This window comes from Bombus bifarius, unplaced genomic scaffold, assembly GCF_011952205.1.
Source record: "Bombus bifarius isolate JDL3187 unplaced genomic scaffold, Bbif_JDL3187 scf7180000008239, whole genome shotgun sequence".
Classification (NCBI taxonomy): domain Eukaryota; kingdom Metazoa; phylum Arthropoda; class Insecta; order Hymenoptera; family Apidae; genus Bombus; species Bombus bifarius.
The window spans coordinates 1,242,453-1,266,771 of record NW_022884533.1 but is presented as its reverse complement, the minus strand read 5'-3'; the positions used below and the strand labels follow the sequence as shown (position 1 = coordinate 1,266,771).

The 24,319-nt window shown below is 49.0% G+C and overlaps 1 protein-coding gene and 1 pseudogene across 1 annotated transcript in view; one reads left to right on the top strand and one right to left on the bottom strand.

The window, feature by feature from the left end:
- Positions 1 to 87: 87 nt before the first annotated feature.
- LOC117211542 lies at positions 88 to 5,036 on the top strand (annotated as a pseudogene).
- Positions 5,037 to 6,510: 1,474 nt separating this feature from the next.
- The window catches only part of LOC117211488 (cysteine-rich motor neuron 1 protein-like), a 154,968-nt gene continuing 137,159 nt past the window's right edge, over positions 6,511 to 24,319 (bottom strand). The window contains exons 6-11 of the mRNA XM_033455425.1: positions 11,254 to 11,436; positions 10,985 to 11,164; positions 10,184 to 10,536; positions 9,761 to 10,123; positions 9,494 to 9,694; positions 6,511 to 9,393 (exon numbers count right to left, since the gene is read on the bottom strand). Coding sequence (XP_033311316.1) covers positions 9,142 to 9,393; positions 9,494 to 9,694; positions 9,761 to 10,123; positions 10,184 to 10,536; positions 10,985 to 11,164; positions 11,254 to 11,436 — 1,532 coding nt within the window. The 3' untranslated portion in view covers positions 6,511 to 9,141. The remainder of the gene's footprint in view (positions 9,394 to 9,493; positions 9,695 to 9,760; positions 10,124 to 10,183; positions 10,537 to 10,984; positions 11,165 to 11,253; positions 11,437 to 24,319) is intronic.

The window sequence follows — 24,319 nt, the reverse complement described above, 5'->3', positions numbered from 1 at the left end:
GATCGATAACGCGAGTCGACGATCGTGGTCGTCGCAGCTGGAACGCTCGAACGTCCGACTTGAACGCGGCGACGGCGGCGGCGGCGGCGGCGTGGCGGCGGCGGTGGCGGTGGCGGCCGAAGAGAATCTTTTCTTGCGAAGACGCGACGCGACGCGACGGTGAAACGAGCATCGAATGATCGGCGAGAAACGGAGAATCGACATCGAGAATGCCCGCTGATAGCTCGGACCAACTGTCGTCGCCGAACAGCGAGCGGTCAGCCAGATCGGTGGCATGCACCGAAACGCGTCCACTGACAGTTTGACGACCTCGTCGATGCCCGGGCTCGCGTTAACGCATCATTCGCATTCGCAAAACCTTGTTTCACGCATCGAACGGTAGCCTGCAATATCCTCAAGAGTTGACCACTTGTAGTTCCGCGAATACGTCTACCAATATCGGAAAACATCGGCGGACTTTCTCTGGGAATTACGGCCAGTAACTATACGCCGGATCAGATATCTTGTATAGTAAGGCGTTATCGCAGAGACAGGGATATCGAGAAGCTCACGAGGAAATTTTATCGTTCCTTTGTTTCCTGTATCTTTTACCTTCTTTCTCTCTTCCTCTCTTCTCTTCTCTTCTCGTTTATTTTCTTTGCCTTTGTCTTCCGTTTTACCGATTCGACTGGTTCTCGAACGATCGCGATCTCTTTATCGTCGAGAAATTCGCGTTTCAGCCGCGGCCATTTCATGATTTTTCATCGACGTTGTTCGCGGACTCGCGGTCGATTCGACGCGACGCGACCCGTCGGTCGAAGCGGATCGTATCTAAAAGGAAGGCACGATGTGTTTGGATGACAGGCTCCTATGGTCTTTGCCGCCCGGCGAGTTGCTTCGTCGCGACGAGAACGTGTTGATAGCGAGAGCTACGGTGGCCTTTCATCGAGGCGCTTACCACGAGCTCTACTCGATTCTGGAGAGCCATCCGTTTTCACCCGATCGACACCCGGAGCTACAGCAGATGTGGTTCAAGTCGCATTACAGCGAGGCGGAGAAGATCCGCGGCAGACCGCTCGGCGCGGTCGACAAGTATCGGCTGCGCAAAAAGTATCCGTTGCCGAAGACGATCTGGGACGGCGAGGAGGTGGTGTACTGCTTCAAGGAGCGATCGAGAAACGCGTTGAAACAGTGCTACATGAGAACCAAGTACCCGCTTTCCGAGGAGAAGAAGAATCTGGCGAAGGAGACCGGCTTGACCTTGACTCAGGTGGCCAACTGGTTCAAGAATCGACGGCAGAGGGATCGCACGCCGCAAACGAGAACGTAAGTCCTTCATAGCGCGTTCTTTTCTCGTCTTGAAAATTCCTCGACGACGACGACGACTCCCGACAGAGATGCGAAAGCGTCCCGTGAGCGAAACTGTCCTGCATGGAGGGCACGTGTGTCAACGGGGGGTCCTCGACTTTTCCACCGAGCAACAAGTGTTTCGACATGTGTATAGGGACGTGCGTTTTTCCTCGAGGGTCTGACCGTTTTCAAGACGGTAAATCATTGCCCCGAACGAACTGCGTCTAAGGAAATCATCGGGGTATGCGCGCGATATCGACGGTTCGTCGCTTTCCAACGGGAAACGTCCCGATCCACGATTCGTTCCCCATCGGTCGAACAAAAGCCTCCTTTCCTCGTTTCTTGTCGTTTGGTAGAACGCTGCGAATCATCCACGTACGGACCACGTCGAACCCGTTCCTTTACGCTTCGTTTCGACTTTCCGCTCGTTTCTCCTCTCGACGTAACCTTTTTCTCAGAAGGTTTGCGGCAACGATCGGCCGCGATCGCTCGAATTTTGCCGCTACGTAGATCGCGCGCGTGCAAAATGGATAAAGGTAATAGGAGAGAGAGAGAGAGAGAGAGAGAGAAAGAGAGGAACGTTGTTATGGCTACGACGACGTGGCTCGGTCACGGTCCGCTTTGGACCGTACGCTGACGCGACGTCGCTCGTTCGCTCGCTCGCTCGCAAGTCCGCGATCGCTGTTACGCTCGTTTTGCCACCGAGTGTTCCATCCTCTGCCTTCGCTCGCGAGAGTTTTCTTCGCGAAACTCGCGCAGAGGTTCGCCGAAAACGTGGTCGTTTTCGGTCGCGACAACGCTTCGGTCCGAGCCTTCCTTCTCGTTCCGCCCCTCGTAACGTCCCACTCCCTCGTCAAAACCTCTACGAAAAGGAAACGCGACGCCCTATTACCGTTTTATGACGCAGCTTCGGTTACGTCTCTCGTTTCACCATTGAGCTGTTCGCACTACCAATAGTTTACTACATAAAGGCCACGACCGGCCCTCTCCGACGCTATTTCCATCTATCTCGGCCGCCGTTCCCTTCCGACAACCTTGTTTTTCCGTTTCCTCGTTTTCGTATCGTTCTTCGGCCGTCTCGCGGCGCTTCCTCGTTTCGATTCGCGGCCGGTTAGCACGCGATTAATCGCCTCCGCGTAGGGCGCGCCGCGGTCGCTCGCCGTTGATGCTCGAAGGAAATCGGCTGCAGTCTGCAGGCTGCTCGAGGAGCAACGGAGAAAAAGGAGAGACGCGTTTCGAAGTTCAGACCTTGGAACACGACCATAAAAATGCGCGCAGTTCGTGGCAGGGCGACGAGGGAAGGTCGACGACGGCGGAGCGGTATAGAGACGAAACGGCAGAAACCAGTGGTCAGGGGCGGAGCTGGTTGCACATGGACCACCGTGCGTGCACGTGCGTGTCGTCGACATTAACAACGTTAATACCAACGCTAACGCGAACACGTATACGCGGTTTCTAGCGCGATTAGCCGTGCGGAGATGGACGACGGCAGTGCGGCGGCCGGGTGACGGGGAGAAACGTACGCGCGTGCAAATGGCCGGGGAGAGTTTCTTACCATCGACCGCGGAACAATGCGTCGCGAGCAGCCTGCCTTTGCTCTCCTTTTCTTCTTTTCTCCTTCCGACCTTCTCCGACGGTGTGCCGAGAAAATTCTCGGAACGAAGGAACGCGTGTGCACTCGCGTGTGTGCGTGCGAGTCCCTAATCGTCAGGTCCCTCCTAGGCCAAGGGTCATAGGTTTTTTCCGACCCGTAAGACAATGAGGAACCTCGCATATGCTTCTCGGTTCGAGCCTTTCCCTCGAATTTTCATCCTCGTCGGGACTCGTTCATGGGACGGACGCGGAGATTTATGACGGGTCAAGAGCAATTTCTCTTAACGGCGTTCTGTTTCTTCGTCTAGGCCGAGCGCAGCCGGTGCCGCGCGTGTCTTTCGCGTATTCCAAGTCGAACGATCGACTTTCGTTCGAGTATCACGTCGCGTGCTGAATTCGCCTGTACACCGTTTTCCTCGTTTCAGGGATATGCTGCCGTTAAATTGCCAGAATAACGCTGGCAACGTGATCGGCAGTTCGGTGAGCAACGGAGAGAGCATTCAATCGTTGCAGAGCATCGATTCGAACGGCACGAATCTAGCGATGTCGCCGCTCTCGACGATGAGCATGTCGCCGGTCGCCGTGAACCCGTGCAGCCCGATGGGTATGAGTCCCATGGCTCCCCGTCATCCCAGATACGCGACACCGATGGTCTCGTCTTCCGTGCACACAACGCACCCTCACAGCGGCGGCCTCAGTCCCATGAACGACGTGAAAGCGCTGTGCTACGGACGTGGAATCTGCGAAACCGGTAAGCTCTCTTCTTCCATCGATTCTATCGTCGATCGTCCGTTACTCGTACGCGATCGAAATACTCTGGTTTCAGGTAAGGACGCGGAACAGAGCTCGGTCTATTACTCGAGTCACTCGAGCATGCATCATCAGTATTACCAGCAAACGCATCATCAGATGATGTCCAGCGCTCATCACTACCAGCATCATCAACAGGGCATGCCGACCGGATACGAAATTACGCTTCCGCCCCCTCAGCACTCGACGTGACCAACCGACTACGAGACCGATCGAAACGACGCGGTTCATCCAGGCCAAGCCGACGATTTGTTTGCTCGTGTCCACGCGTTTGCCTGACTCGGCGTGGTCGCGCCTCTATGCCCGAGCAACGTTTGAAGGGAACCGCGCGACTAATCCTATCGATGCGCGATCCAACCGCTTCGTTCCTAACGCGCGTAACGTTCATTGTACATTTTTCCCATTCGCGGACGTTACTTTTTCGAAAAGCGTAGAAACGATTCGACGCTCGCGCGATGACAAACATCGATCGTGCGCGTGTTTTTCAGCCAATCGAGGCGCAACCTCTTGCGTAAAAGTTCTGGGAGGAGCCTCCCTCGGACGAGAACTGGTTTAACAGGCGCACCCTTCTCAAAGGTGTTCGCGATGGAGTCTCGTCAGCTGCTCCTCCCTCCTCTTTCTACGTACGAGTAAAACGACCGCGCAACGAGCGCATTTCACGAATGCAAATCGATAACGCGTCGCTGCGCCAATCACTTCCTCGAGCGTACGTCTCTTCCTTTCGCACAGTCTCCTCGTAAATTCTTATCCGAACGCGTAACAGGTTTGCTAGAGCGAAACGTGGCTGCGTGGCTCTTCGACGAAAACGAGCCGCTTCCGACGAAACCTGCGCCGTTCTCGCAGCTACGATCCTTTCGTTTCTCAATTTCGATTCGAGCACGATCGATTTGTGCTGTTACTCCGCTCCGAAATTTCGATTCTTTCGATACGAAGAAGCGACTTCTGCTAGGGTACTCGTTTAGGGTACGTGCGTGTGCGCGTGTGAAAGTTCGCCGATGTACATACGTATGTGTAGTACGTATGCATGTGTGTAAGTACGTGTGTACGCATGTATGTATATATATAGATGGATCACAGTGTTCAATCTCTGGTGCGAAATATATTTTTGACCGTAGAATCGAGCGTACGAACGGGCAATTTGCCCTTCGATAACTCGACTCTCGTGTCCCGAAAGAAAAGAAACGATCTCTCGGCAAACGATGTATCGCTTTGACGAAAATTTATTGTACAACCACGAGCGCGAGAGCGTGAGACGCGTTAGATGTATAGTTAAGTAAATCATAAATCTGTGAATCACGTTTCGATTTTTGTTACACCAAATTTTCATGATCCTTGCCTTGTAACGTTCGCGTTTCTACACTTTAATGGCACGCGCGGTACGTGGTACTAACGTATAAACGAGAAGATATATAATCGATCGTTCTCCGATTGATCTATTCCTGATTCGAATCACGTGCGAGATTAGTCGTTGAAATTTTAAAACGCGTATTGCGAAATAGATATTTTCGGCGACATTATCGTCGGGAAACTAGATTATCGACCGTGGGCAACGTGCCGTTAGCGTCCTCTTTTAAAACGCAATGGAACTAGATTCGTACGGTGTGCTTTTTCCTCGTTACCTTCCGTTCCTTTCGATTTACGATCTACGAGTTTCAATACCTTTCGAGACTGGCAACGAACGTACACGAAGATGCATTCGATCCAGCGATGAAATTGTTTTCAATGACGCGCATGTACATAGCTTATTTATATTTACGAGTCTGGAAACTAGTCGAACGGTTGATTGAAAAGAAAGGCGGAAACATAAATTAGGCAAAAGATCTTGTTTACGTTTCGTCGCCTTTCGACGTGAAAACGATGTCAAATATATATATGTTTAGATAACGTATCGATTACAATATACACGGTACAACATATGAAACGTGTTATTCGATTTATGCTTTGATCGGTATGAAAGACGTATCAAAACAAGAAAGATGCACGCGACTCGAAACCCTATCGCTTTGTAGTCGTAAGGCGATCGAACGAACGGTAAAGCGGAATAAATCGTCGGTTAATATCGAATAACGCGAAAACACGAATGCAATAGGAGACGCCATCGATCGATTTCGAAATCAACGAAACAACGATCGAGTGCATCTTGAGATAACCAAGGTAATTTTAACTTGTACGATATAACGAATCGTTCAACAACTTACAATCTGCTCGATCTCATCGATGATAGAAGAGAAGCGACAGAAACGAACGAGACGCGTGTTACGCTTGCTAGTTGCTTCGTTTGGTTAACGGTTGCGCGCCATTTACGAACTGACCCGATAATGACGTACGCTTTCTTACCCGTGGCATCGCGGTCTACCATCAACGCCATCTACAGAAAATTTCGAGTACTTCGGAAATAATCGACGCGTTTAAACGTTCCTCGTCTCTGTGATTCAAGTACGAGCTTTTTTCTTTTTGGATTCGACTTTATATTCGATCTTATAACGGTGCCTGTCTCTCGTTAACGATGGACAACGATGGACCACCTTGGAAGAATCGTATTCACGGAAGACGAAGAGCTGGGCTTTCGACGTAAAAAGGACGTAAAAGGATCTCGTGTACCATCGTATCGATGAGTTTATCCCGAGTGAATAGGTAATGTACGCGAAACGAATTATACCGATTGCTTTCTAATTATTCGACGAACGTAAAGTAGCAACCCTGCATGCGTTACGTCGAAGGTACGTGGAACTCGGTGGTGAAGAAATAAATTACCTATCAGCTCACGTACCTCTCATATACAATATATCACATATCAACAATTTTATTTAGTCTCGTTTTATTTAACATACAAGAGCTATCTTTTAAACATGACGCACGATTTCAATATGCATACGAGTTTGCATATATTAAATAAAGTCTAGGTTACATTGATATGACATTTCGTTACGGTGAAACTGTACACAAAAAGGGCGCGCAAGCACGAGGCTATTCGTTTCTCGGTGTCCTCCTCGGTTGGCTGCTTTTCACCGCGTCTCCACCGCTCCGTGCTGAATTTTACTACTTTCGCGAACGTTTCGCCACAACTCCGACGATCGTAGTACTGGTCTCGTGCTTCTCCGCGTTAGGCGGAGGCGTTTCGTCCTCCATAGAAAATGTTCGGGCCAACGGTTGGGGAACGGCGAGCAGCGAACAGCGAATAGCGAGTTCAGCCAGAGATTTCCAAGACGGGACTAGATGAGATACTCTATTCTCGTTTACACGTTTTGGCAGCGGAACGCGCGGTAAGAACGCGGTGAAGAGGGAGAAACGACAGAGGCTCGCGCATCGCTGTCGCGCGTCACGGGAACATCGTACGAACCTGTCGTCGATACATATTGTCTCCAACGTACATTTACACGTACGAAATACAGTCTGCGATTAATCGACGATCGTTCTACATACGGTAGACACGACGCGCGCGCCAATACGCGTACACGCGGACAATTTTAGCGTTACTAGACGGTAAACGGTCAGAGACGATGTACAATAAGACGCGAGTGTCGCATTGGAAAAATATATGTACGCGTTAAGTTTAGGAGAGAAGGAATGATAAGACGAGGTTCTAGGTGCGGGCACGCGCGTTTGCGTCCAAGCACAGAGAGATATGTTTAATATACGTTTTGCACGACAAATCGGTTATTTCGCGCGTTACAACAACGATCGGCGTCGGAGCGCCACAAACGAGACGCAAAGGAAATTCTTTCGTATTTCCATTAGGCTACGCTGTTCGAAGGCAATTTCCTTCGATCGCCACTTTTATCCTCTTTTTCTCTGTTTCTCTCTCGCTTACTTATACTACAGCTATACATGCATCCACGAGTAGGCGCTCGCAATCTTCCATCTCGCTTCCCCTCTCGCTTCCCCTCTCGCTCGCTTTTTCTCTCCCGTTCCTTTCCGCAGTTTCCTTCTTTCGCAGTAACTAAGTACATTACAGGCTATGTCATAGCTGCGTCGTTATCGCTGCTGCGCGAGATACACTTGCCGCGTGATATCGAGTCTGGAAACGAGCACGATACAGCCGAACGATCTCGTAGAACGCGCGCATCGCTTGTTAATATTTAGCAAGTAACGCCGCCGGGATGGCAAGATTGTACAGGGCGAGTAGATTTTCGGATAGATATGTACAGGTGTGTGCCAAGTGAAAACGGAGCGGTGCATATTCGAAATTGCTCTGGATCAAAATCGAAAAGGGTGGGAAGGGGGAGGTGGCGGAAGACGCTCGACGCTTCTTTTATCTTTCGTTAGAAAAAGATAAAAGAAAAAAGAGAATAAAATAAAACGGCTGGTACGCGGGGAATTTGGTCGCGCGGTTGCTTTTGGAATAAGAACGTCGCGTTTAATCGGAGATAAAATACGCTCGATCCTCGCTCGAACGTTTCACAGCGTTACGTTTCACAGAACGAAGCATAGACGACGTCTTCGTGTAGGAACAGTGTCTGTTTAAGCGGCAGGATTAAGCCTGCCAGCTTCCTGACTGTTCGTACGAATGGGAAAAGGATTATTATTCCCTCGACTCGCGCGGTCGCTAGTCGATGACAAATTACGAGATTACGACGATTTCATCGGGAATGGTGCAAGAAGATGGCGTGCTATTCCGTAGCCGAAGATCTTCCGCGTCGACAGGATGCATCGTTAGAGACGAACGCAGCTTCGAGAACAAGGGACGTCGTTTAGAATGGTGGATCGACGACGTTCGTCTTTGTCCCTTGGATTCTCGATAGAACAAAACGCGTTCCACGTACGAACACGAGAACGATAAGAGGGAAGAGGAAAAGGCAGGAGAGTCGGTGGAAAAGAGAAGGCGTTATACCAAAGGAAAATAGGGGCAGAGCGCGTGGGAATGGCGTGGAAAGTGGCGAAAATATGATGCAAGTATCGGCAACGCGAAACACAACGATGGTCCAGAGATCGAGGAAACTAATACTACGACTAAGTTAGGATGATCTCTACTAAGTTTATCGTTAGCGTATTTACTTCTGTTTACCTCTTCGTGATAATCACGCTAGCTTTTATATTATAATTTACACATCGCAACACGACATCGCATCGAATTAGGGATGGGGTTGGTAAGGGGGGCGTCTGAGAAGGTACCGATAGCCGTGGATCACGGCTTTCAACTTCGGTAACAACGTTCCAATTGTCTTCCCTTACGATCGAAAAACCGTCCGCTACTTACAAATAATACTGAATCTACAATATGGTATTTTTAACCGGTCGAACAGCAGGTTCGGACTCGCTGGCGGCGGCCGCGGTTTCTTCGCAAATATTCTCTCGTTCGGTCTTCGTTCTCTCGTTCTCTCGTTCGACGCTGTGCGAAGACGTAGCCGGCGCTTAAACACCGCCTGTCCAACCGTGTCTCGTGTCTTGCCCGGTTCGTCAGACAGTCTTTTACAAAGGTACGATTTTCTCGTTTCGATGCACCGGCGTGTCGTACGCTGGCACGCATTTGTAGTACTGCGGAGGGTAGCTGGAGTAAGAGGCGTCGGATGGCGAGAGACGAGCTCGGAATCGGCCGCGAACGATGTGGACGATCAACAGCACGCAGAGCAACGTCAATATCGCGATCAAAGTGATCGGTACCGTGCCCCAGCCTTTGCCCGCCGGATGATGTCCGCTGATCGCTCCGTTTCCTTTCGACGGCTGAAAACAAAACGACAGATAGCGATCGATCGTCCATCCTGAGAACTCGTGGAGAAGTTGCCCGGCAAGTTGGCGAATTGGACGAAGTCCGCGAGCTTACCGTAATTGGACAGACTGGACAACAAGTTCCCGGTTGCGGGGGCAACGGATCGTTGCAAGCTACCGAGCAAACAGTCTCTTTGCAGCTGAGCTTCCCTCCGGCTTCGCAGGTGCACGAGGTACACGAGTTTTGATGCCAGGTCGATCCTTCCGGATGCGTTCCGTTAAGATGGTCCATGCAGGAAGCACGACAGCGACACATCTACGGATCGATCGTATCGAGAATTCCACTCGGGCCAAAGAACAAACGGAAGGGACGTTTACTTACCGGACAGCCGCGTTTGTTCGTCTTGTAACCAAAGGCGCATCGTTTCCTGCATCCGAGCAGAGGCGGGCAGCCCGGCGAGTCCGGTTCCCGGCACTTGCAGAACGTGCAGTCGTTTTCGTCCATCACCAATCCCCGTTCGCAGTGCAAGTCGCACTTTACCTCGGGACAAATCTTCTTCCCCTCGTCGTCCGTGGACACGGTGTCGGTGACAGGCTGCTCGAAGGTTTCCATACTCTGGCAAGTGCACATCGGGCACCCGTCTTCGTCCTTTGCGATCTCGCAGTTGACCTCGCAACGCGCCGGTTTCGGGCAAATCTTGCCGTCGTTGGTAGCCGGACGTTGCGTCATCGTCGCGTCGTCGTCCTGCAAATGGAATTCGATCGGACGTGGGCGTCGGATAGCGTTTCGTCGTTCGATACGTACCTTGGATTCGTCGCAACTGCACACCGGGCAATTATTTTCGTCCGTGGCGTAACCACGCTGGCACGTTAACTCGCATCCTTCCAACGATGTTCGACAGGGCAGTCGGGGTTCGTGAAACGTCGCGTTCGTAAGCGGCGGACAGTGAGGGCAACACTCGCCAGGATCGGGAGGAATCGCGTTTTCGCAGGACTTGCACATCGGTTCTTGACAGGATACCCCGTCCTCTTGACAAACGCAGTTCACACAGTCCGACTGTTGCCATCGTTCGCCCAACTTTCTCGCCTTGCCCTCGTAGATACAATATTCTGCCTTCTTTGTCGTCTCGGTCGCCACTTCTATCCGGTAGACGGACTCTGCGAGGCAGACGAAAACGTCGATTCACGTTACACGTATCCGCGTACGCGATAACTCGTTCTTCGTCATCCAGACGAAGGAGAATGCCCGGTCGCGGTCGATAGGCCGACTCGAGGGAGAAACCGGTGGTCCATAGATTCGACGTATCGACGAGTAATCGCGTCTGGGGAGCAGGAAAACGAACGTGCTTTACGTTGCCAGCGGCGAATCGTGCCGGAGCTAACGTCCCGCGTGAATCGTAATCGGATACCGAAACGAACGCCATCGAGCTTCGAACGTGGTCGCCGCATCCGAACGCGGTCCTCGACAACGCGTTCACCGGAGTAACGACAAATTCGTAAAAGTTCAACAGGTATCGATGGATGCCGGTGTAAACTCGGTCGCGTTTCTCGAATCAGCGGTCGGAGCTTCTTTTCAAAAAGAGCACGATTAAGAGGAAAAAATTACCTGCGGGTCTACACTCGTAGAGCGGGCAACAGCTTCCGGGCGTCTCGCGATCGAGGGCAGGCCTGACTTGGACGGGCCGATGTCCGGATTGACATCTAGCCGGTGGGCAGGGCGCGCACTCGCATTTTCCATCCTCGGTGAGCACGCTGTTCTCCGGACACGGTTCGGATCCTCGAGGGTCTTTCGTACAAAACGGAACAACGCTTTGAGCGGAGTTTGTCCACGCGAACGGTTCACTGCGTCGTATCGCGTCCAATTCGATCTCTTACCTGTGGGCACGCAATCGTAACGAGCGCAACAGCTACCTGGCGTTTCAGGGTCCGCTGGCTTCACTTGCATCGGACGTTGACCCGCTTGGCATTCGACCGATGGACAGTCGATGGCTGCGCATTTGCACTCGCCGTTCTCTCCTCGGACGCTATCCTCCGGGCAGTCGACGCCACGCGTGCCTCCTTCGAACAGAACCATCGAAAAATTTAAATTTTTAACAACGCTAAGTTCACGCTGACTTTCGTTACCGAACATCGGCTTCGTCTCGATTCGAACGTCAGAAACGAACGAGGAAACGCGTTGTATCGCTTGACCGGCCGGCGATTTATGATCGTACGAAGCACTCGTGACCTTGCAGTTACTATAATATAACGTGCACGTCGTCTCTCGATATTCGTTTACGCGATATCGTCTCGACAGCATCCGAATCGGTCGCTTTCTTACTCGAACGCCGCATCGCACCGACTTCGGAACTCTTCGCACATACGTCAAACATAAACTACGATAAGAGAGGATCCAGCACAGGTTGCTTCGTCCTATAGCTTATCCTTGATCACGCTTGTAAAACCCTGAAGCGAACGTCGAATATCACCTCGTTCGAAGTTCGAAGAATTATCAAGGACCTCTGCGTTCTTTATAAAATTACTCGCGGACGAACCAACAACCAACTTGCTGTCTTATCGCTTGTCAATTTTAACGCATCAACCTCATTCGTCTCGCTTCGATGTGGTCGACGCTGCTCGCTCGAACGTGTTCCCTTGCTAATTCCTACAGCGACAAAATTGACCTTTCTTTCGGAAAATGCAAATGAGTTTTAAAAACCTCTTAAATTGGGTTTAAAAATCCAGAGCCTAAACCGGGCTCTGTCTCGTTGTTTTCGTTCGCTCGATCGTTCTTCCATCGCGTTCCTTTTTTTCTGCTCGTATCGTTACCTGCTCGTCTCCTTTTTTTCTTTCTTTTTCTCCTTTTTTTCTCTCTTCTATATGCGACTTTGTACGCGATTACGTTCGCACGAAAAAGAGTATTCAAGCCGTTTAATACTTAATATTAAATTAAACGAAAGAAAGAAAGAGGACCAGCGTTGGAGGACTATCGTTCGGCGAGGCCGGGATGAAAAATGCTTTGGTTTTTTACCGTCGCTTCGAACGAACGCGCCGTTTTTTTCCATCGATCGATTCGTTTACCGTAATCTCGGTTGCGCTGCAGAGAACGACGTTGCTTCCCGTTACTGAAATATTACTCCCCGAGGATAAGGCAGGATATGGCACATTCCCAAAGAAAAATTGGCCACGCAAACGGCGCCGACCCGGAGAAATCGTCGAAACCATACAGCCGCGTTTACCTGCTGGTCGCGAACAGGTTTCGATAAAAGAAGTCGAGATTGGCTAAATACGTTCGAACTTGGAACCGTTGCCAAGGCCGCACGATCCGACTCTTTCGTACGGCCTCGATACGAAGATCAACGATAGCCAGAATTACGCGTGAAAAATCGTTCCAACGTTCGCTGACCATCGACCGGCCTGTGTATGCCGAAGGGATAACGATATTTTTTCGTGACCAGAAAGCGCACCGTTGTTTTCGTTGGGCTCTCGATCGGCTCTGTTTCGCAGTTGCACATTTCGATTTTTGATAACATCGCTCCGGTTGGCGGAAGCGACCCGAAAGAAAAATAGCGTTGAGATTCGCCAGCGTGCCACGTGCCGGAAGGGACGTCGGTCGGAGATCGACGAGAAACCAAACCGTCCCCTCTGTCTCGACTGTACGTCGTTCAGATCGACCGAATCTCTCCTCTCTCTCTCTCTCTCTCTCTCTTATCTATTTTACAGACAAAAAGAAACGTAAGAGAATTTGGTCCCTTTTGTGTAATCGTCGTTATTTATTCGGTGGCATCGGCGAGATAAATCCTTCGTTACAATAAACGTACAATTATATAAGCGTGTCGCAAAACACAGGTGCACGTAGCAAACGAAAAAAGAGGAAAGATTGATTCGTACGAGATTACGCAAGCGATTTCAGGATTTACATACGGTCACGCGAGCAGAGTGGCGAAAGGTAGTTACAGAGTCAGGGAAAAAGTGGAGTTCGTTGCAGAAATTGTTGCCATTTGTAACTAGACCTCGAGGCATTTGGTTGGATTACGGCAGTCGGGCATAAATCGCTTTCTAACATAATCCGCGATCAACGAACGAGGATGATCGATTTACGGTATTTTTTCTTTTTTCTCTCTTTACGAGGAATCCTTTGCATCGCGTCGCGTAGCTTTACCTCGTCGTGCAAGTATGGCAAAAATGCCGACACATTGCGAAAAGAAGATCGACTTTTGTTTCTCGCTTTCCATCCAGCTCGTCGCTTTTCATCGTGTCAAGGTCAGCGATCGATGCTTGGTCGTGCTAACGCGCGCGCGATAAAACGCGGCATCCTATCAGCGAGCATCGATGATAATTTCCGCTGGCCAGCCTCGTCCATCCGTCAACGTCAGAGTCGACGTTTTCCTGCAACGGAACAGGACCCGATACGCTTTTCCATCGGCGATCGTAGCTTTTTCTCTTTCGTCGCAGCGCGTAAGCGAGTAACCGAAGCTACGTTCACGCGGTGTTTGTCCACGTGCCAGGGTATCCAAGCTAACGACGTCGGCCATAAGTACACATCCGCGTTCGTCGAATTCTCAACGTCGAATTCTCTCATCGAAGCGAAAGGTTTTCGCACACGTTGGGAAAACTCGGTACGACGCTCGCCTCTCGACCGAGCACGTCATCCTCGTGTACGCGAACCCTTCGGATATGAGCAAACATTTACGGCTACCCTCTCGCGGATAGTTTGACGTTCGATAAAGCAATTAAGCGGAAGGTAGCGAGGCTCGAGCTCCGTCTCGCAACGGACATCACGTGCGACGTTCGCCGACAAAATTTTAAACAGCGTTGGAAAAGACGAGCTCGATCTCCGGAGCTCGGACGAGCTTCGTCGAACCGTTCCGCTATCTGGTCGAGAGTAATCGAGCTTCCGCTTAATTGGTTTAACATTTCGACGTTAATTCGACGACGGACAACGAGTCGCAGGAAGCGAAACCGTACGTCGCATTTCGCGTCTTCTACGACGATAAAAGAGCGTTGCTATCGTTCACCGACGATGGAATTGGACGAACTTCGTTTGCCGACTTTGCTTGCTTTTTGTCATTATCTTCGTATTTCTCAGCTTCTCTCATTTCGCTTTGCTTCTCCTCTTCGCTCGCTTTTTCCCATCGCGCCGAGAGAACGAGAATTTGCGGAGAAATTTTAACGCAAGAGCGCGCGAACGTCGAGCGTATCGACGACGACTCATCGGTCATCGTGAGACGCACGACGATCAAACTTGGGTCGAGCTCTCGTTCCTTCCGCCCTGATCGAGCGTCGTGGAAGTCGTTGAACGCATTGCGTGTCATTCCTAAAGATGGATGATCGCGGCGAGAACGACCATTATCCATGGCACGACATTGTCTCGAGTAATATCGTTGATGGCGTAACGCGTTCTCGATGGCATCGCGCGTTCTTCGTCGTTCGAGAAAGAAACCTTGGAGCATTTTCAAGTCGCCTTCATCGCGACTTATCGACTTTCTGTCAACGAGGTCGGGCCTCGCGTTTCTACGCCACTTAGCACACGTTACCGCTCTGTTTCTTCTACGGCGCTCTGGGTTTCATTAAACGTAGCTGCGGTCATTACGACAACCCTTGTACCTTAATCAGGATTTAGTACCCTTCCTTATACTCCCTCACCTTGTCTCGGTCATCTGGCAATCTCGCACGGCCAGGCAAGGAGAAATCAGTTTCAGAGGGCTTGGAATTCTTTTCTCAGGTTGCTTGCTTATAAATCCTGCTGGGATATCGATAAAAGCTGGTCAACGAACGTTCGCGACCACGACTACGCCTCTAAATATAAATTCTATCCACCTGCAACCGGGCGATCGGCTACCCAGGCTACTTTTCTATTTAGAATCTTAAATGGATTTATCGACTGTCCACAGTTCCTTAGCCGTATCAATTTCCATAGACCGTGCTACTTTTCTCCGCGCCACTTTTCCTTATTCTATCCTCGGTGCTTCTCCTCCAGATTTCGCCACATGGACGCTATCGGCCGTGTGTGTGAGCTGGGCCACGCTTTATGCAATAGAATCAACTTCTCTTCCACGTCGACCAGCTGTCCGAGAAAGAAGATCTACGAAACAGAGCGGTTGTACTCGGTTCGCTCCGGAGGGACACCACGAACGAAACGAGAGCTCCGTTTTTCGGTGAATCGCCTGCTGCGTTCGTCCAAAGCGAGACAGAGTAATTCCGCCCTTAAAAGAACGACAAAGATTCGCCCTTAGCTAGCCCGAGCCAACAGCCAGCGTAGCCTATTATTATATCCACATGTTCGTCTCGTTCTCTCGCGGCGACTGTATCGTCCCGACGCTTAGCTTCCCCTTATCGGATTGCACGTACGTGCAGAGACGATTCTCTTTGCCATTTAACAAATAAATAAACTCGACGACGATTCGCCGTTGCCAGTGACGTATCTAGAGAACGTTTCCGTCGCGCAGAAATCGTCGGTGCCTTTTTCCTAACGTCGATTTCGCAGCCCAGCGGATTTCTCCTCTCGACAAATCGGTTTTACGTGGCCGCTTAAATCATCGGGTGTGGCTAGAGCAGCAGGGGAAAGAGGAAGAAGATAGCAAACTGTCGGCTGTCAAAACGAAATTACTTAATTCCGGGTGCATCCTTCTGCTGTCGCTACGCTGCCACGACTCGCTCGTAAATTCACCGGTGATATCTTTTAACGAAAGAGACGGATCCGGAGATGGAGTCGAGAGGTTCTCGATATTCTTTCCCCTATGAATCATCGACTGGAAAAGCGCGTTACTTTGTTCGTCCGCGCTGCCTCACGACCCAGCCCCGTCCATTCCAGGGGCAGAACTGCGTTATCCGTTATTCGCTTTTTTCCTACATCGGCTAGTCGGACGATTGATTTGAAAAACCGATATAGGAAGAGAAAGAGAACGCTACACGGAGGTTCCTTGCTCGTGTCCTTGTGCAATAACGCATAGATATTCGTACGGTAAATATTGCCTTGGCAACTAAGCGATTGCGGATTTTCCCATTAGGTGGTAATTACAAAATCCGCAATCACTTTTAGTTGCCAACCCAATACGTAGAATGCAACCCTGAACGCACACGTGCGACGATTTTACCATACGGACGGCGTTGCTGCGTCGCTACAGGAACACAGAAATAAAATTCTTCCGTGCCACGAAACATTGATACGCGCGTACGAGTTTCCTTGTTTTTGCAACGTGCTGCGGCGATTCGTCGCAAAAAAACCGCTCGTCTGCGTCGGGTCTAACGTCGACCAACGCGCGCGTCCGATTGGATAAGAATTTCATTTCGTACATATGGCTGTATTTGCAACTCGTTTACAGCAAAGTTACAGCATGAAGATGAGTAAACGCGGCGAGATGGCAAAAGGGGTAGAAAAGTGGAAACGGCGAGTCAAAGCTACGAACGCGCCTAGTTTCCAGCCACCGTGAGCTTCGTTTCCCTTCGCTTTGAAATCGCGCGAAGCCCTCCACCCGCCATTAATTCCTTCCGGGTCTTTGTCTACTCCGCAGGTAGCAGATGCTCGGCGTTCCGCATTTTCCACGTCGCAGTCGTGGCCGCGACGCGTTCCACCGGCCAGTCATCTACTTTTTTTTTCCTTTCTATCCTCCCTCCGCCCCCCCTTAGTTTCCCGCTATTTCTCCTCGTCGCTTTATTACCTCGCGAAAATGCATCTTGGAAAAATATTACGCGGCTTACGAAGCCGAAGAGCGTTCGATTGCGCGACCTCCATCGGTGAATTTCCAGGCGCGATCGACGAGTAATCGACGTTATGCAGCGAAGCTCGACGCGAATACTAAAAACGTAGGAAAAAGCTTGGATAAATCCAATCCGGCAAATGCAGGGTAAACAGCCGAGCCAAAAAGCGGCCGACGAAAATGATATATCTTGCTGAAATCATTAGCCTAATTGAAATCGGATATGCGGATGAAACGAACGTAATGACTGAAAGAGACGAGCCGAGCCGAGCCGGTTCGTTTTCAAACGGAGCGAAACTGCGCGAAATCAACGCGATTGATCGACGAAAAAAAGAAGAATTCGCCCCGAAAAATCACTAGAGTGGTAGATTTTAATTGGCTTTTCCTTTCGCGGTGAAAAAAAAACACACTTGTGGCGAAAGAACATGAAACGAACTGTCCATTAACGGCATTCTATTCGCCAGTGGTTACGAGATCTTGCTCGATAGTTGGAATTCTTTTGCCGGATCGTGCCTCCTCTGATCACCGGCTTTTGTCTCTTTTCTTCTTTTTCTATTTTTCCTATTTTTTTCTTTTTTTATTTGTTTTTTTTTGGAAAAACAAAATTCGCTCGTACGTCCGAACGCACGAACAGAGCGGAGGGCCAATGCGTACGCGCGCGTATACTCTGGCCTTTTCATCCGGGGCTTCGTTTCGCTTAATCCTTTTCATTTCGTTTGAAAGGACTCATCAAGCGTGAGAGATAAATCTGCTCCGCGCAGCGGCGCACGGAAAACCGTGACGCGAGCTTGGGACCTCCATAGATTCGAAAAATCTTGTTTCGCGTGTCGAGCCTGGGCTCGGTGTTTCGAGGCGCATCGTCGACCCGTTCGAGCGCAAATCCTCGCCAAACGGACGATTTCTCGCGATCGACCGAGGGAGGAAGCTCTGCGGCGCTTCCGCGTCAAACGCGTCGCCGACAGAGAAAACATCGCGACTCGCCAAGGATTTCGACGGAACGAGCATCGCTTCCGATATTTTCGTCGAAACGAAAGACGCGCGCGCGGCTCCTCTTTCGGCTCGTGACTAGAAAAATAAACGGAGGAGGAGCGTTTCTAAAACCTCTTTCCATCAAATCCTACGTCGTCGAAAGTTTTCTTTCCTTTTCCTCTCGCCCGCCGAAACGCGCGTTCCCGCGAGGAATCTTCGGTCCTCGATCAAATCCGATGGTTCGGGATTTTCCTCTTTCAGCGGCGCGTTTCCTTGCAATCGCAAACGACGATCGCGGTTTACTCGCTTAATTCGCGCGTACTTGCGAGCCAAGGCGGCCGCAATTTCTTCTCCTTTCGTGGACTTTGTTACGCCGAAAAATGCGACTGGGTGGCGCGCCAGATTCACGCGCCACGGACTCTAAATAAGCTGGAACTTCTTCTCTGTACGGTGCTCGGATTCGCGGTCGGCGAGCTGAGCAAACGAGTTCGCGACGTATCGTTCGTTGGAAACATTCGCCAACAGCTAGAAACGCAATTTCACTTGTAAACGCGAAAATGAACTGCAGCCGAAAACCCATTACCGAGGCGGTGTTATCGAATCGCTTACTCGATAATATTGCGCGGTTGCTTCGACAGGGAAATGGTCGTTCGATCCGTCGGTAGTTTGGCGAAACCGAGATTCGAAGATTACACGGGGAAATAAAAGTTACGAGGACCGATAAGAGCACTTTGCTGACGCGAGTCATGCGCGTCAGCGCTACGAAACTCTATAGCGATATCGCCGGGGAAAATTATTTACTTCGTTTATTTGTTTATTTATTCGGTCAACGAGTCGGAGCGTAGCCCTGTGTTGGAAAATAGGCAAAGAGAAGGAAATCATTGATCCGATAGGGCACAGATATAAAAGTATTGGCTAAAAGTATACTGTGTTTTAAGAGTAGATCGATTTCATAGTCGCTCGTCCGCGTTTACTGAATTATTATTAACACTGGAACTGCCACATCGGTCAAATCGACTGGTTTTGCAATTTTATTTTAAGATTCCTACTTTGTGTTACATTTTTTCCCGCAATGGATGTAATGACTTTCGTAACGATAACTAAAAGAATAATATATTGAATTCTATTTCGTTTTTTGACTATTGAATTTTAATGAATTTTAAATGTAATGCATTTTATTTTGTTTTTTATGTATTCAAATTGAAAATAATTTTGCATTAAGGCTACTTATACCAATACCGGTCAGAATGACCGGTTCTACAATTTTATAAATGTGTCAACCCTCGTTTAGGGATTTCAATGATGGATTAATAATATCAAAAATCTACTACATAACACGGAATTGCTTCTGTAAGAAAGTAATAAATCAATAAACATAAATTATTACGTATTTTTTAAAGACCAACAGTAATTTTCACTGGTTCTGGTAGAAATACTTTCGTCTTAACTATCGGTGGGGAACTATGCTCGGGGGGAAAACACGCGGATATATACGAAAGAAAAGGGCAGGAAAGGAAAGAAGGAGAAAGATACACAACGGAGGTTCGTAAGTGGCGATGAATATAAAAACTGTCGTATACTTTTTAAGAAGCGCGAGGTCAATAAGGACGATAAGGATTGCCGAAGTAGATGGATATCGTGGCGTACAGAGCTGTACGGAGTTAACGAGGTGGGCGATTCGATTAATGCAGTTCAAATAGCCGTAGGTATTACGGCGCTGCTGCTGTTATTTCGAAACGAAAGAGATTCTCGCTGATGGCGATACCCGAGAACGTTATCGAAAATCGCGATTAGCCGCGCGAAAAAGCGGCGCGGCAGAAGGGCAACGAACGAATTATACGAGATAGATGTAAGAAGGACGCCGTCGGTGAAAGAGACTCCCGGAAGGCACCGAGTCGCTCGACGACGTTGCGTCGTCGACGTTTTCCACGCGGACCTTGATCCGTGTGGGCCGTCGAGTGGAAAGCATTGAAAAAGAGGAGATAAAAAAATTTGCAAAAGAAAGACGAGCGCGGGGAAGGAGAGGGGGGGAAAATGTAGAAAAATTGTCCAGACGAGGCTGAAACGAGCAACGTTCACCGACGTGTTCGTTTGGCATGAATAATGTAGTTTCTGGCACGAACGGGTAAAGCGAAGAACGAAAAAAGAGAGAGTAAGAGCGGGGAGTGCACGGTCGTTGCCGGTGCTCGACGAACTCTACGTGGTAGTAGCCGAGGTATAAAGGATGGAAGGGTGCGAGCGCGCGAGCGAGCCAAGAGGGAAGAAGCTTTGATCTTTTGTAACCGTCGAATTTACGTTGAAAAGTTAGTAAACGTCGTGACAAAGGCTCTCCAAGTTACCTTCTCGGGAGATCGGTGTTCGAGCCGCTTCGGTAAACGCCTTATTTCGCGCGTTCGCCGGCTAATCGAATCTCCTCGAAGTAAGTATCGTTCGAGTCGGCCATCGAAGTTGCGATTAATCGGTGGAACGCGAATCACGACGTCACGGAGACACGGCGAAAATTCCGGGGCGCGAAAAGAATAATGGCAAACCGGGCAACGACGCGCGTTGCTGCAACCTATGTAACGAGGAACCGGGCAAGCCGAGCGGAGGACCACGTTACGTGGAAAACCGGTGTTTGCATTGCCGCGTCAGCTGGTCCGTTACCGCTGATAGCTACGCCGTAGACATCGTTATAATGGAACGCGTCAGGATGCCTTTATGTCTTTCGCGATACCGAAAGCGGCACTGTCCCTCTCTCCTCGCACGAATTCGCTTCGCCTGCAATTTCCCTCGAAAATCGAACCGCTTTTTTTTTCAGAAATTTGAAACAGAATTCTATTTTTACTACCAACGTATCGTTTGCCTGTGACAGATTGAAATTTGTTAAATGGCCTCTTTCGAGCTTTGTCAATCCTCGATCCTTCTAACTGTCATAGCGCACCGTAGTTAGACAACGCTTGGAAAAGGCGGCCGTCATCTGGTCGTCTAACCAGCTAAAATATAAACGACTCGTTGAGAGCATGTAACGCGGTTCCCTTAGGTTTGCAGCTTATAAGTTGGTTCTGGCGGCGTATGACTACGATTACACAGGCTAATTATATTTTTGTCGAATCTATCAGAGTCCTGCAGGATCTTTTGCCGCTTTTGCTTTTTAAGAATCGTCAACGACGTTATTCGTTGTCCGCAACTTATCGAACCGTTAAATCTCTGTGCTTCTCGTCCGAGGTCGTTTAGGTTCGCAAGGACCTTTTTACCACGTCACTACGAATCGTAACCGGTAGGTTCGCAGCCTCCGAACCTCGTTAAGCACCGGCTTAGATCTCTTTAGCATCGATATCTGTAATTTCGGAAATTCGCTCGAAAATATTTCACGACGCTTCAGCCAGTTTCGATTGCGTATGACGCGTTCCGCCTGTAGTTGCGTTTACGCAATCCCCGTGAGACATTTCTAAAACTAAATTCCGCGGTTTACTGGTTGATATAAATATTTATCGTCACACGTCCCTTGTCATATGTGCGTTTATGATGCCACTTAATTATGTATTTACCATTATGCATGGGGATTTATCTCTTCAATTGTCATCTGAATAAAGATAAATAAATATATATCTTATTACCGGCGCCATTCTTTCCTCTGTTAACGCTGTTCTGAACTTTGGAGTTACATTTTCATCTAATCTTTCACTGAACCGATGATCATATCGACAAAACGACCAGTACAGCGTTCAAAATACGTTTTCGGCTTCATTTACAGAGCATCAGATTACTTTAAGAGCGTAAACACATTAAGAATTCTATACCGCACTCGCCCCAAGTATTGTTCCGTTATTTGGTCGCTCTATCGTCGAAATTTCTGCATCAGATTGGAGGATATTCAACGCAAGTTCTTGCGTCTGGCTGTCCGCCTTTTGAGCAGTCCCGTGTTCTACGATGGCCATAAATACTCAGTTACAATGTACCGGCTCCATCTTCCATTTGACCTATTCTTTGCACATAATGTACCAAACGTCTTAATACGATAGATCGCGCCGGAAGTTTAGCGCATTCCGATCTTCGAATTTCTTCGCCTTCTATTAGACACCGTTTCTACCAAACCTTTCTACCTTCCTACGTTTCTACTAACCTTTTCTACTAAAAATTCCATCGAACCTGCTACGGTCGATATAATTGCGTCGATAGGATTAAACCCTAGCTGTAGCTTCACCATTCTCCCATAGTTCTCACATTGCACGGTTACAATACCTTCTCCAGCCCATACCGCAGCCGCTAATCTACTTTACAGTCGATGCAACGTAAGACAATAACAAACAACAAACGTAAATTTGTAAATAGCGAGATTAATTTCTTTTCTTTCTCTACTTTCGTGCAGATCGCTTTTATTCATTCTGTATCAATCGTCGTATATTACAGGGCGTACGTAATTCGTAAATAAATAATTTAACGTACAACGCTCGATTATTTATAGCTTAAGATATTTCTGCGCCTAACGACGCGTTCCTGCTTCGCTTTCGTCTCGCTCGTTAACTTCGAAACCCTCTGTGACCTTGCAACTCCTACATTCGTTTTCCCCTTTCGGTAATAGACATAACATAAGAATTAACAGCCACCAAAACCCACTAATTACTCGATTACTTGACACGATCAGATCAGATGCGCGGGGTAAAAAGACATTATTCTCTGGATTTAAACGTTAGATTCAGCTAGAATCAAATATACGATATCATTCGCGTTATAGTACCACGCCAGAATAATTTAATTATAATTCTCAATGAGTAACCTACTTTCGGGACAGTAAACTACTTTCAAATAAAAACAAAATTTTCCCTACTGTATCACAGGGCCAATATCCGCCAATAAATAATAACGATAATAAATAAACGTACGTTTGCTCGTCAAAAATGGTAGGTTCGTTCTTTGCGAGGAAAGAAAGTTCGTCGACTCGGTAAACCGGATCACGAAATTGCCATTATTTCGCATTGTTCCATGGCTGGAGGTACGGCTGGACGCGGTACAATGCCGTGCGACGCTATTCGGTGTTAAATGAGCGCAACGCTCAAATTTTCAGCCGTCATGCATCCAACTGTTTGTTCGAGTAGCTCGACCACCGGCCGCCAACTTTCCAGAGTTTATCGAACGAGCGTACACGCGACAGCTCGTTGGGTCAACCGTTGCGCCGGCGATTGTTGCCAGCTTGAAATATTTGTCGGTGGATTTTATAGAAGAGCGGTGATGCGTCTCGATTGTTCCGCGAAGTCGCCGCGTAACTGCGACCACGATCTCTCCACCGACGGAAGCGTGGAACGAGCCACGTTTCTCCGTCTGTGTTCGTTTAACTCGATTTCTTCGAACGAAGGACTCGCTACCGGAAGAAGGAACGGATCGCTGATCGAAATCGTTCTCTTCCGATCTTTCTCGACGAAGAATATTCGAATCTCTGTAAGCACCGCCAAGTATAATTCCTTTTGCCAGCATCGGGGCACCTACCGAGTTCGTAGAAAAAGCGACGATCGATCGTAAAGTATCGACGAAACGATCGTTCGATGAGAATTTTATATTCGCGCGAGATCGCGGTGCAATGCGCGAAATAGAAGAAATTTGTCAAAATTGTGCTCGTCCGGACGCCGAAGGTTTTCTAAACCAAATTGTATCGAAAAAATTGAAGGTAGATTAGATAGAATATAGCAAACTGTATTGTAAAATCACCTATACCGCAGCATCTATTTTTTCATTTTTTTTTCAAAAATCTCTCCGCCTACCCCTCCCGTTTTCGCATACAGAGGAGGAAATGCCAGGTGCACCTGCCTCGGGACGAAATCTCTTTAAAATACGTGGAAAAGCGTTCTCTACTATCCTATGACGCATTCCTGGGGTCGGGAGCACGATAATATTTAATACGAATGACAAGATCGATGAAAATGATGATCAAACACGCGGCATGTATCCACAGACGAGAAGAGAATTAGTTTTCGTTCTACCGAATTCACCAGATTATTATTACAGCATAGAATATACGTACACGGACCCTTTATACGGTCTAACGTTTCTTAATCAAGTTCTCATGAGTGTTACGATAGGTACTTATGAGAAGCGGGTATAAGTCGTGGATAGCGGCGTTGAGAAGCTCGATTAAACCGTAGGAAGGTAGCATAACGTTGGTTAAAGCGGCCGACCAGCAACGGTTACGAACCCGAATATCGGATCGTTTTCTAGCGGTAATTTTCCCTCTTGTCCGAAGGTTTCTCGCTTCCCTGGAAAACCAACTCTGGTTCGTCCGTGATCTCTGTCGATTCCTCTCGACGAAACGGGCGCGA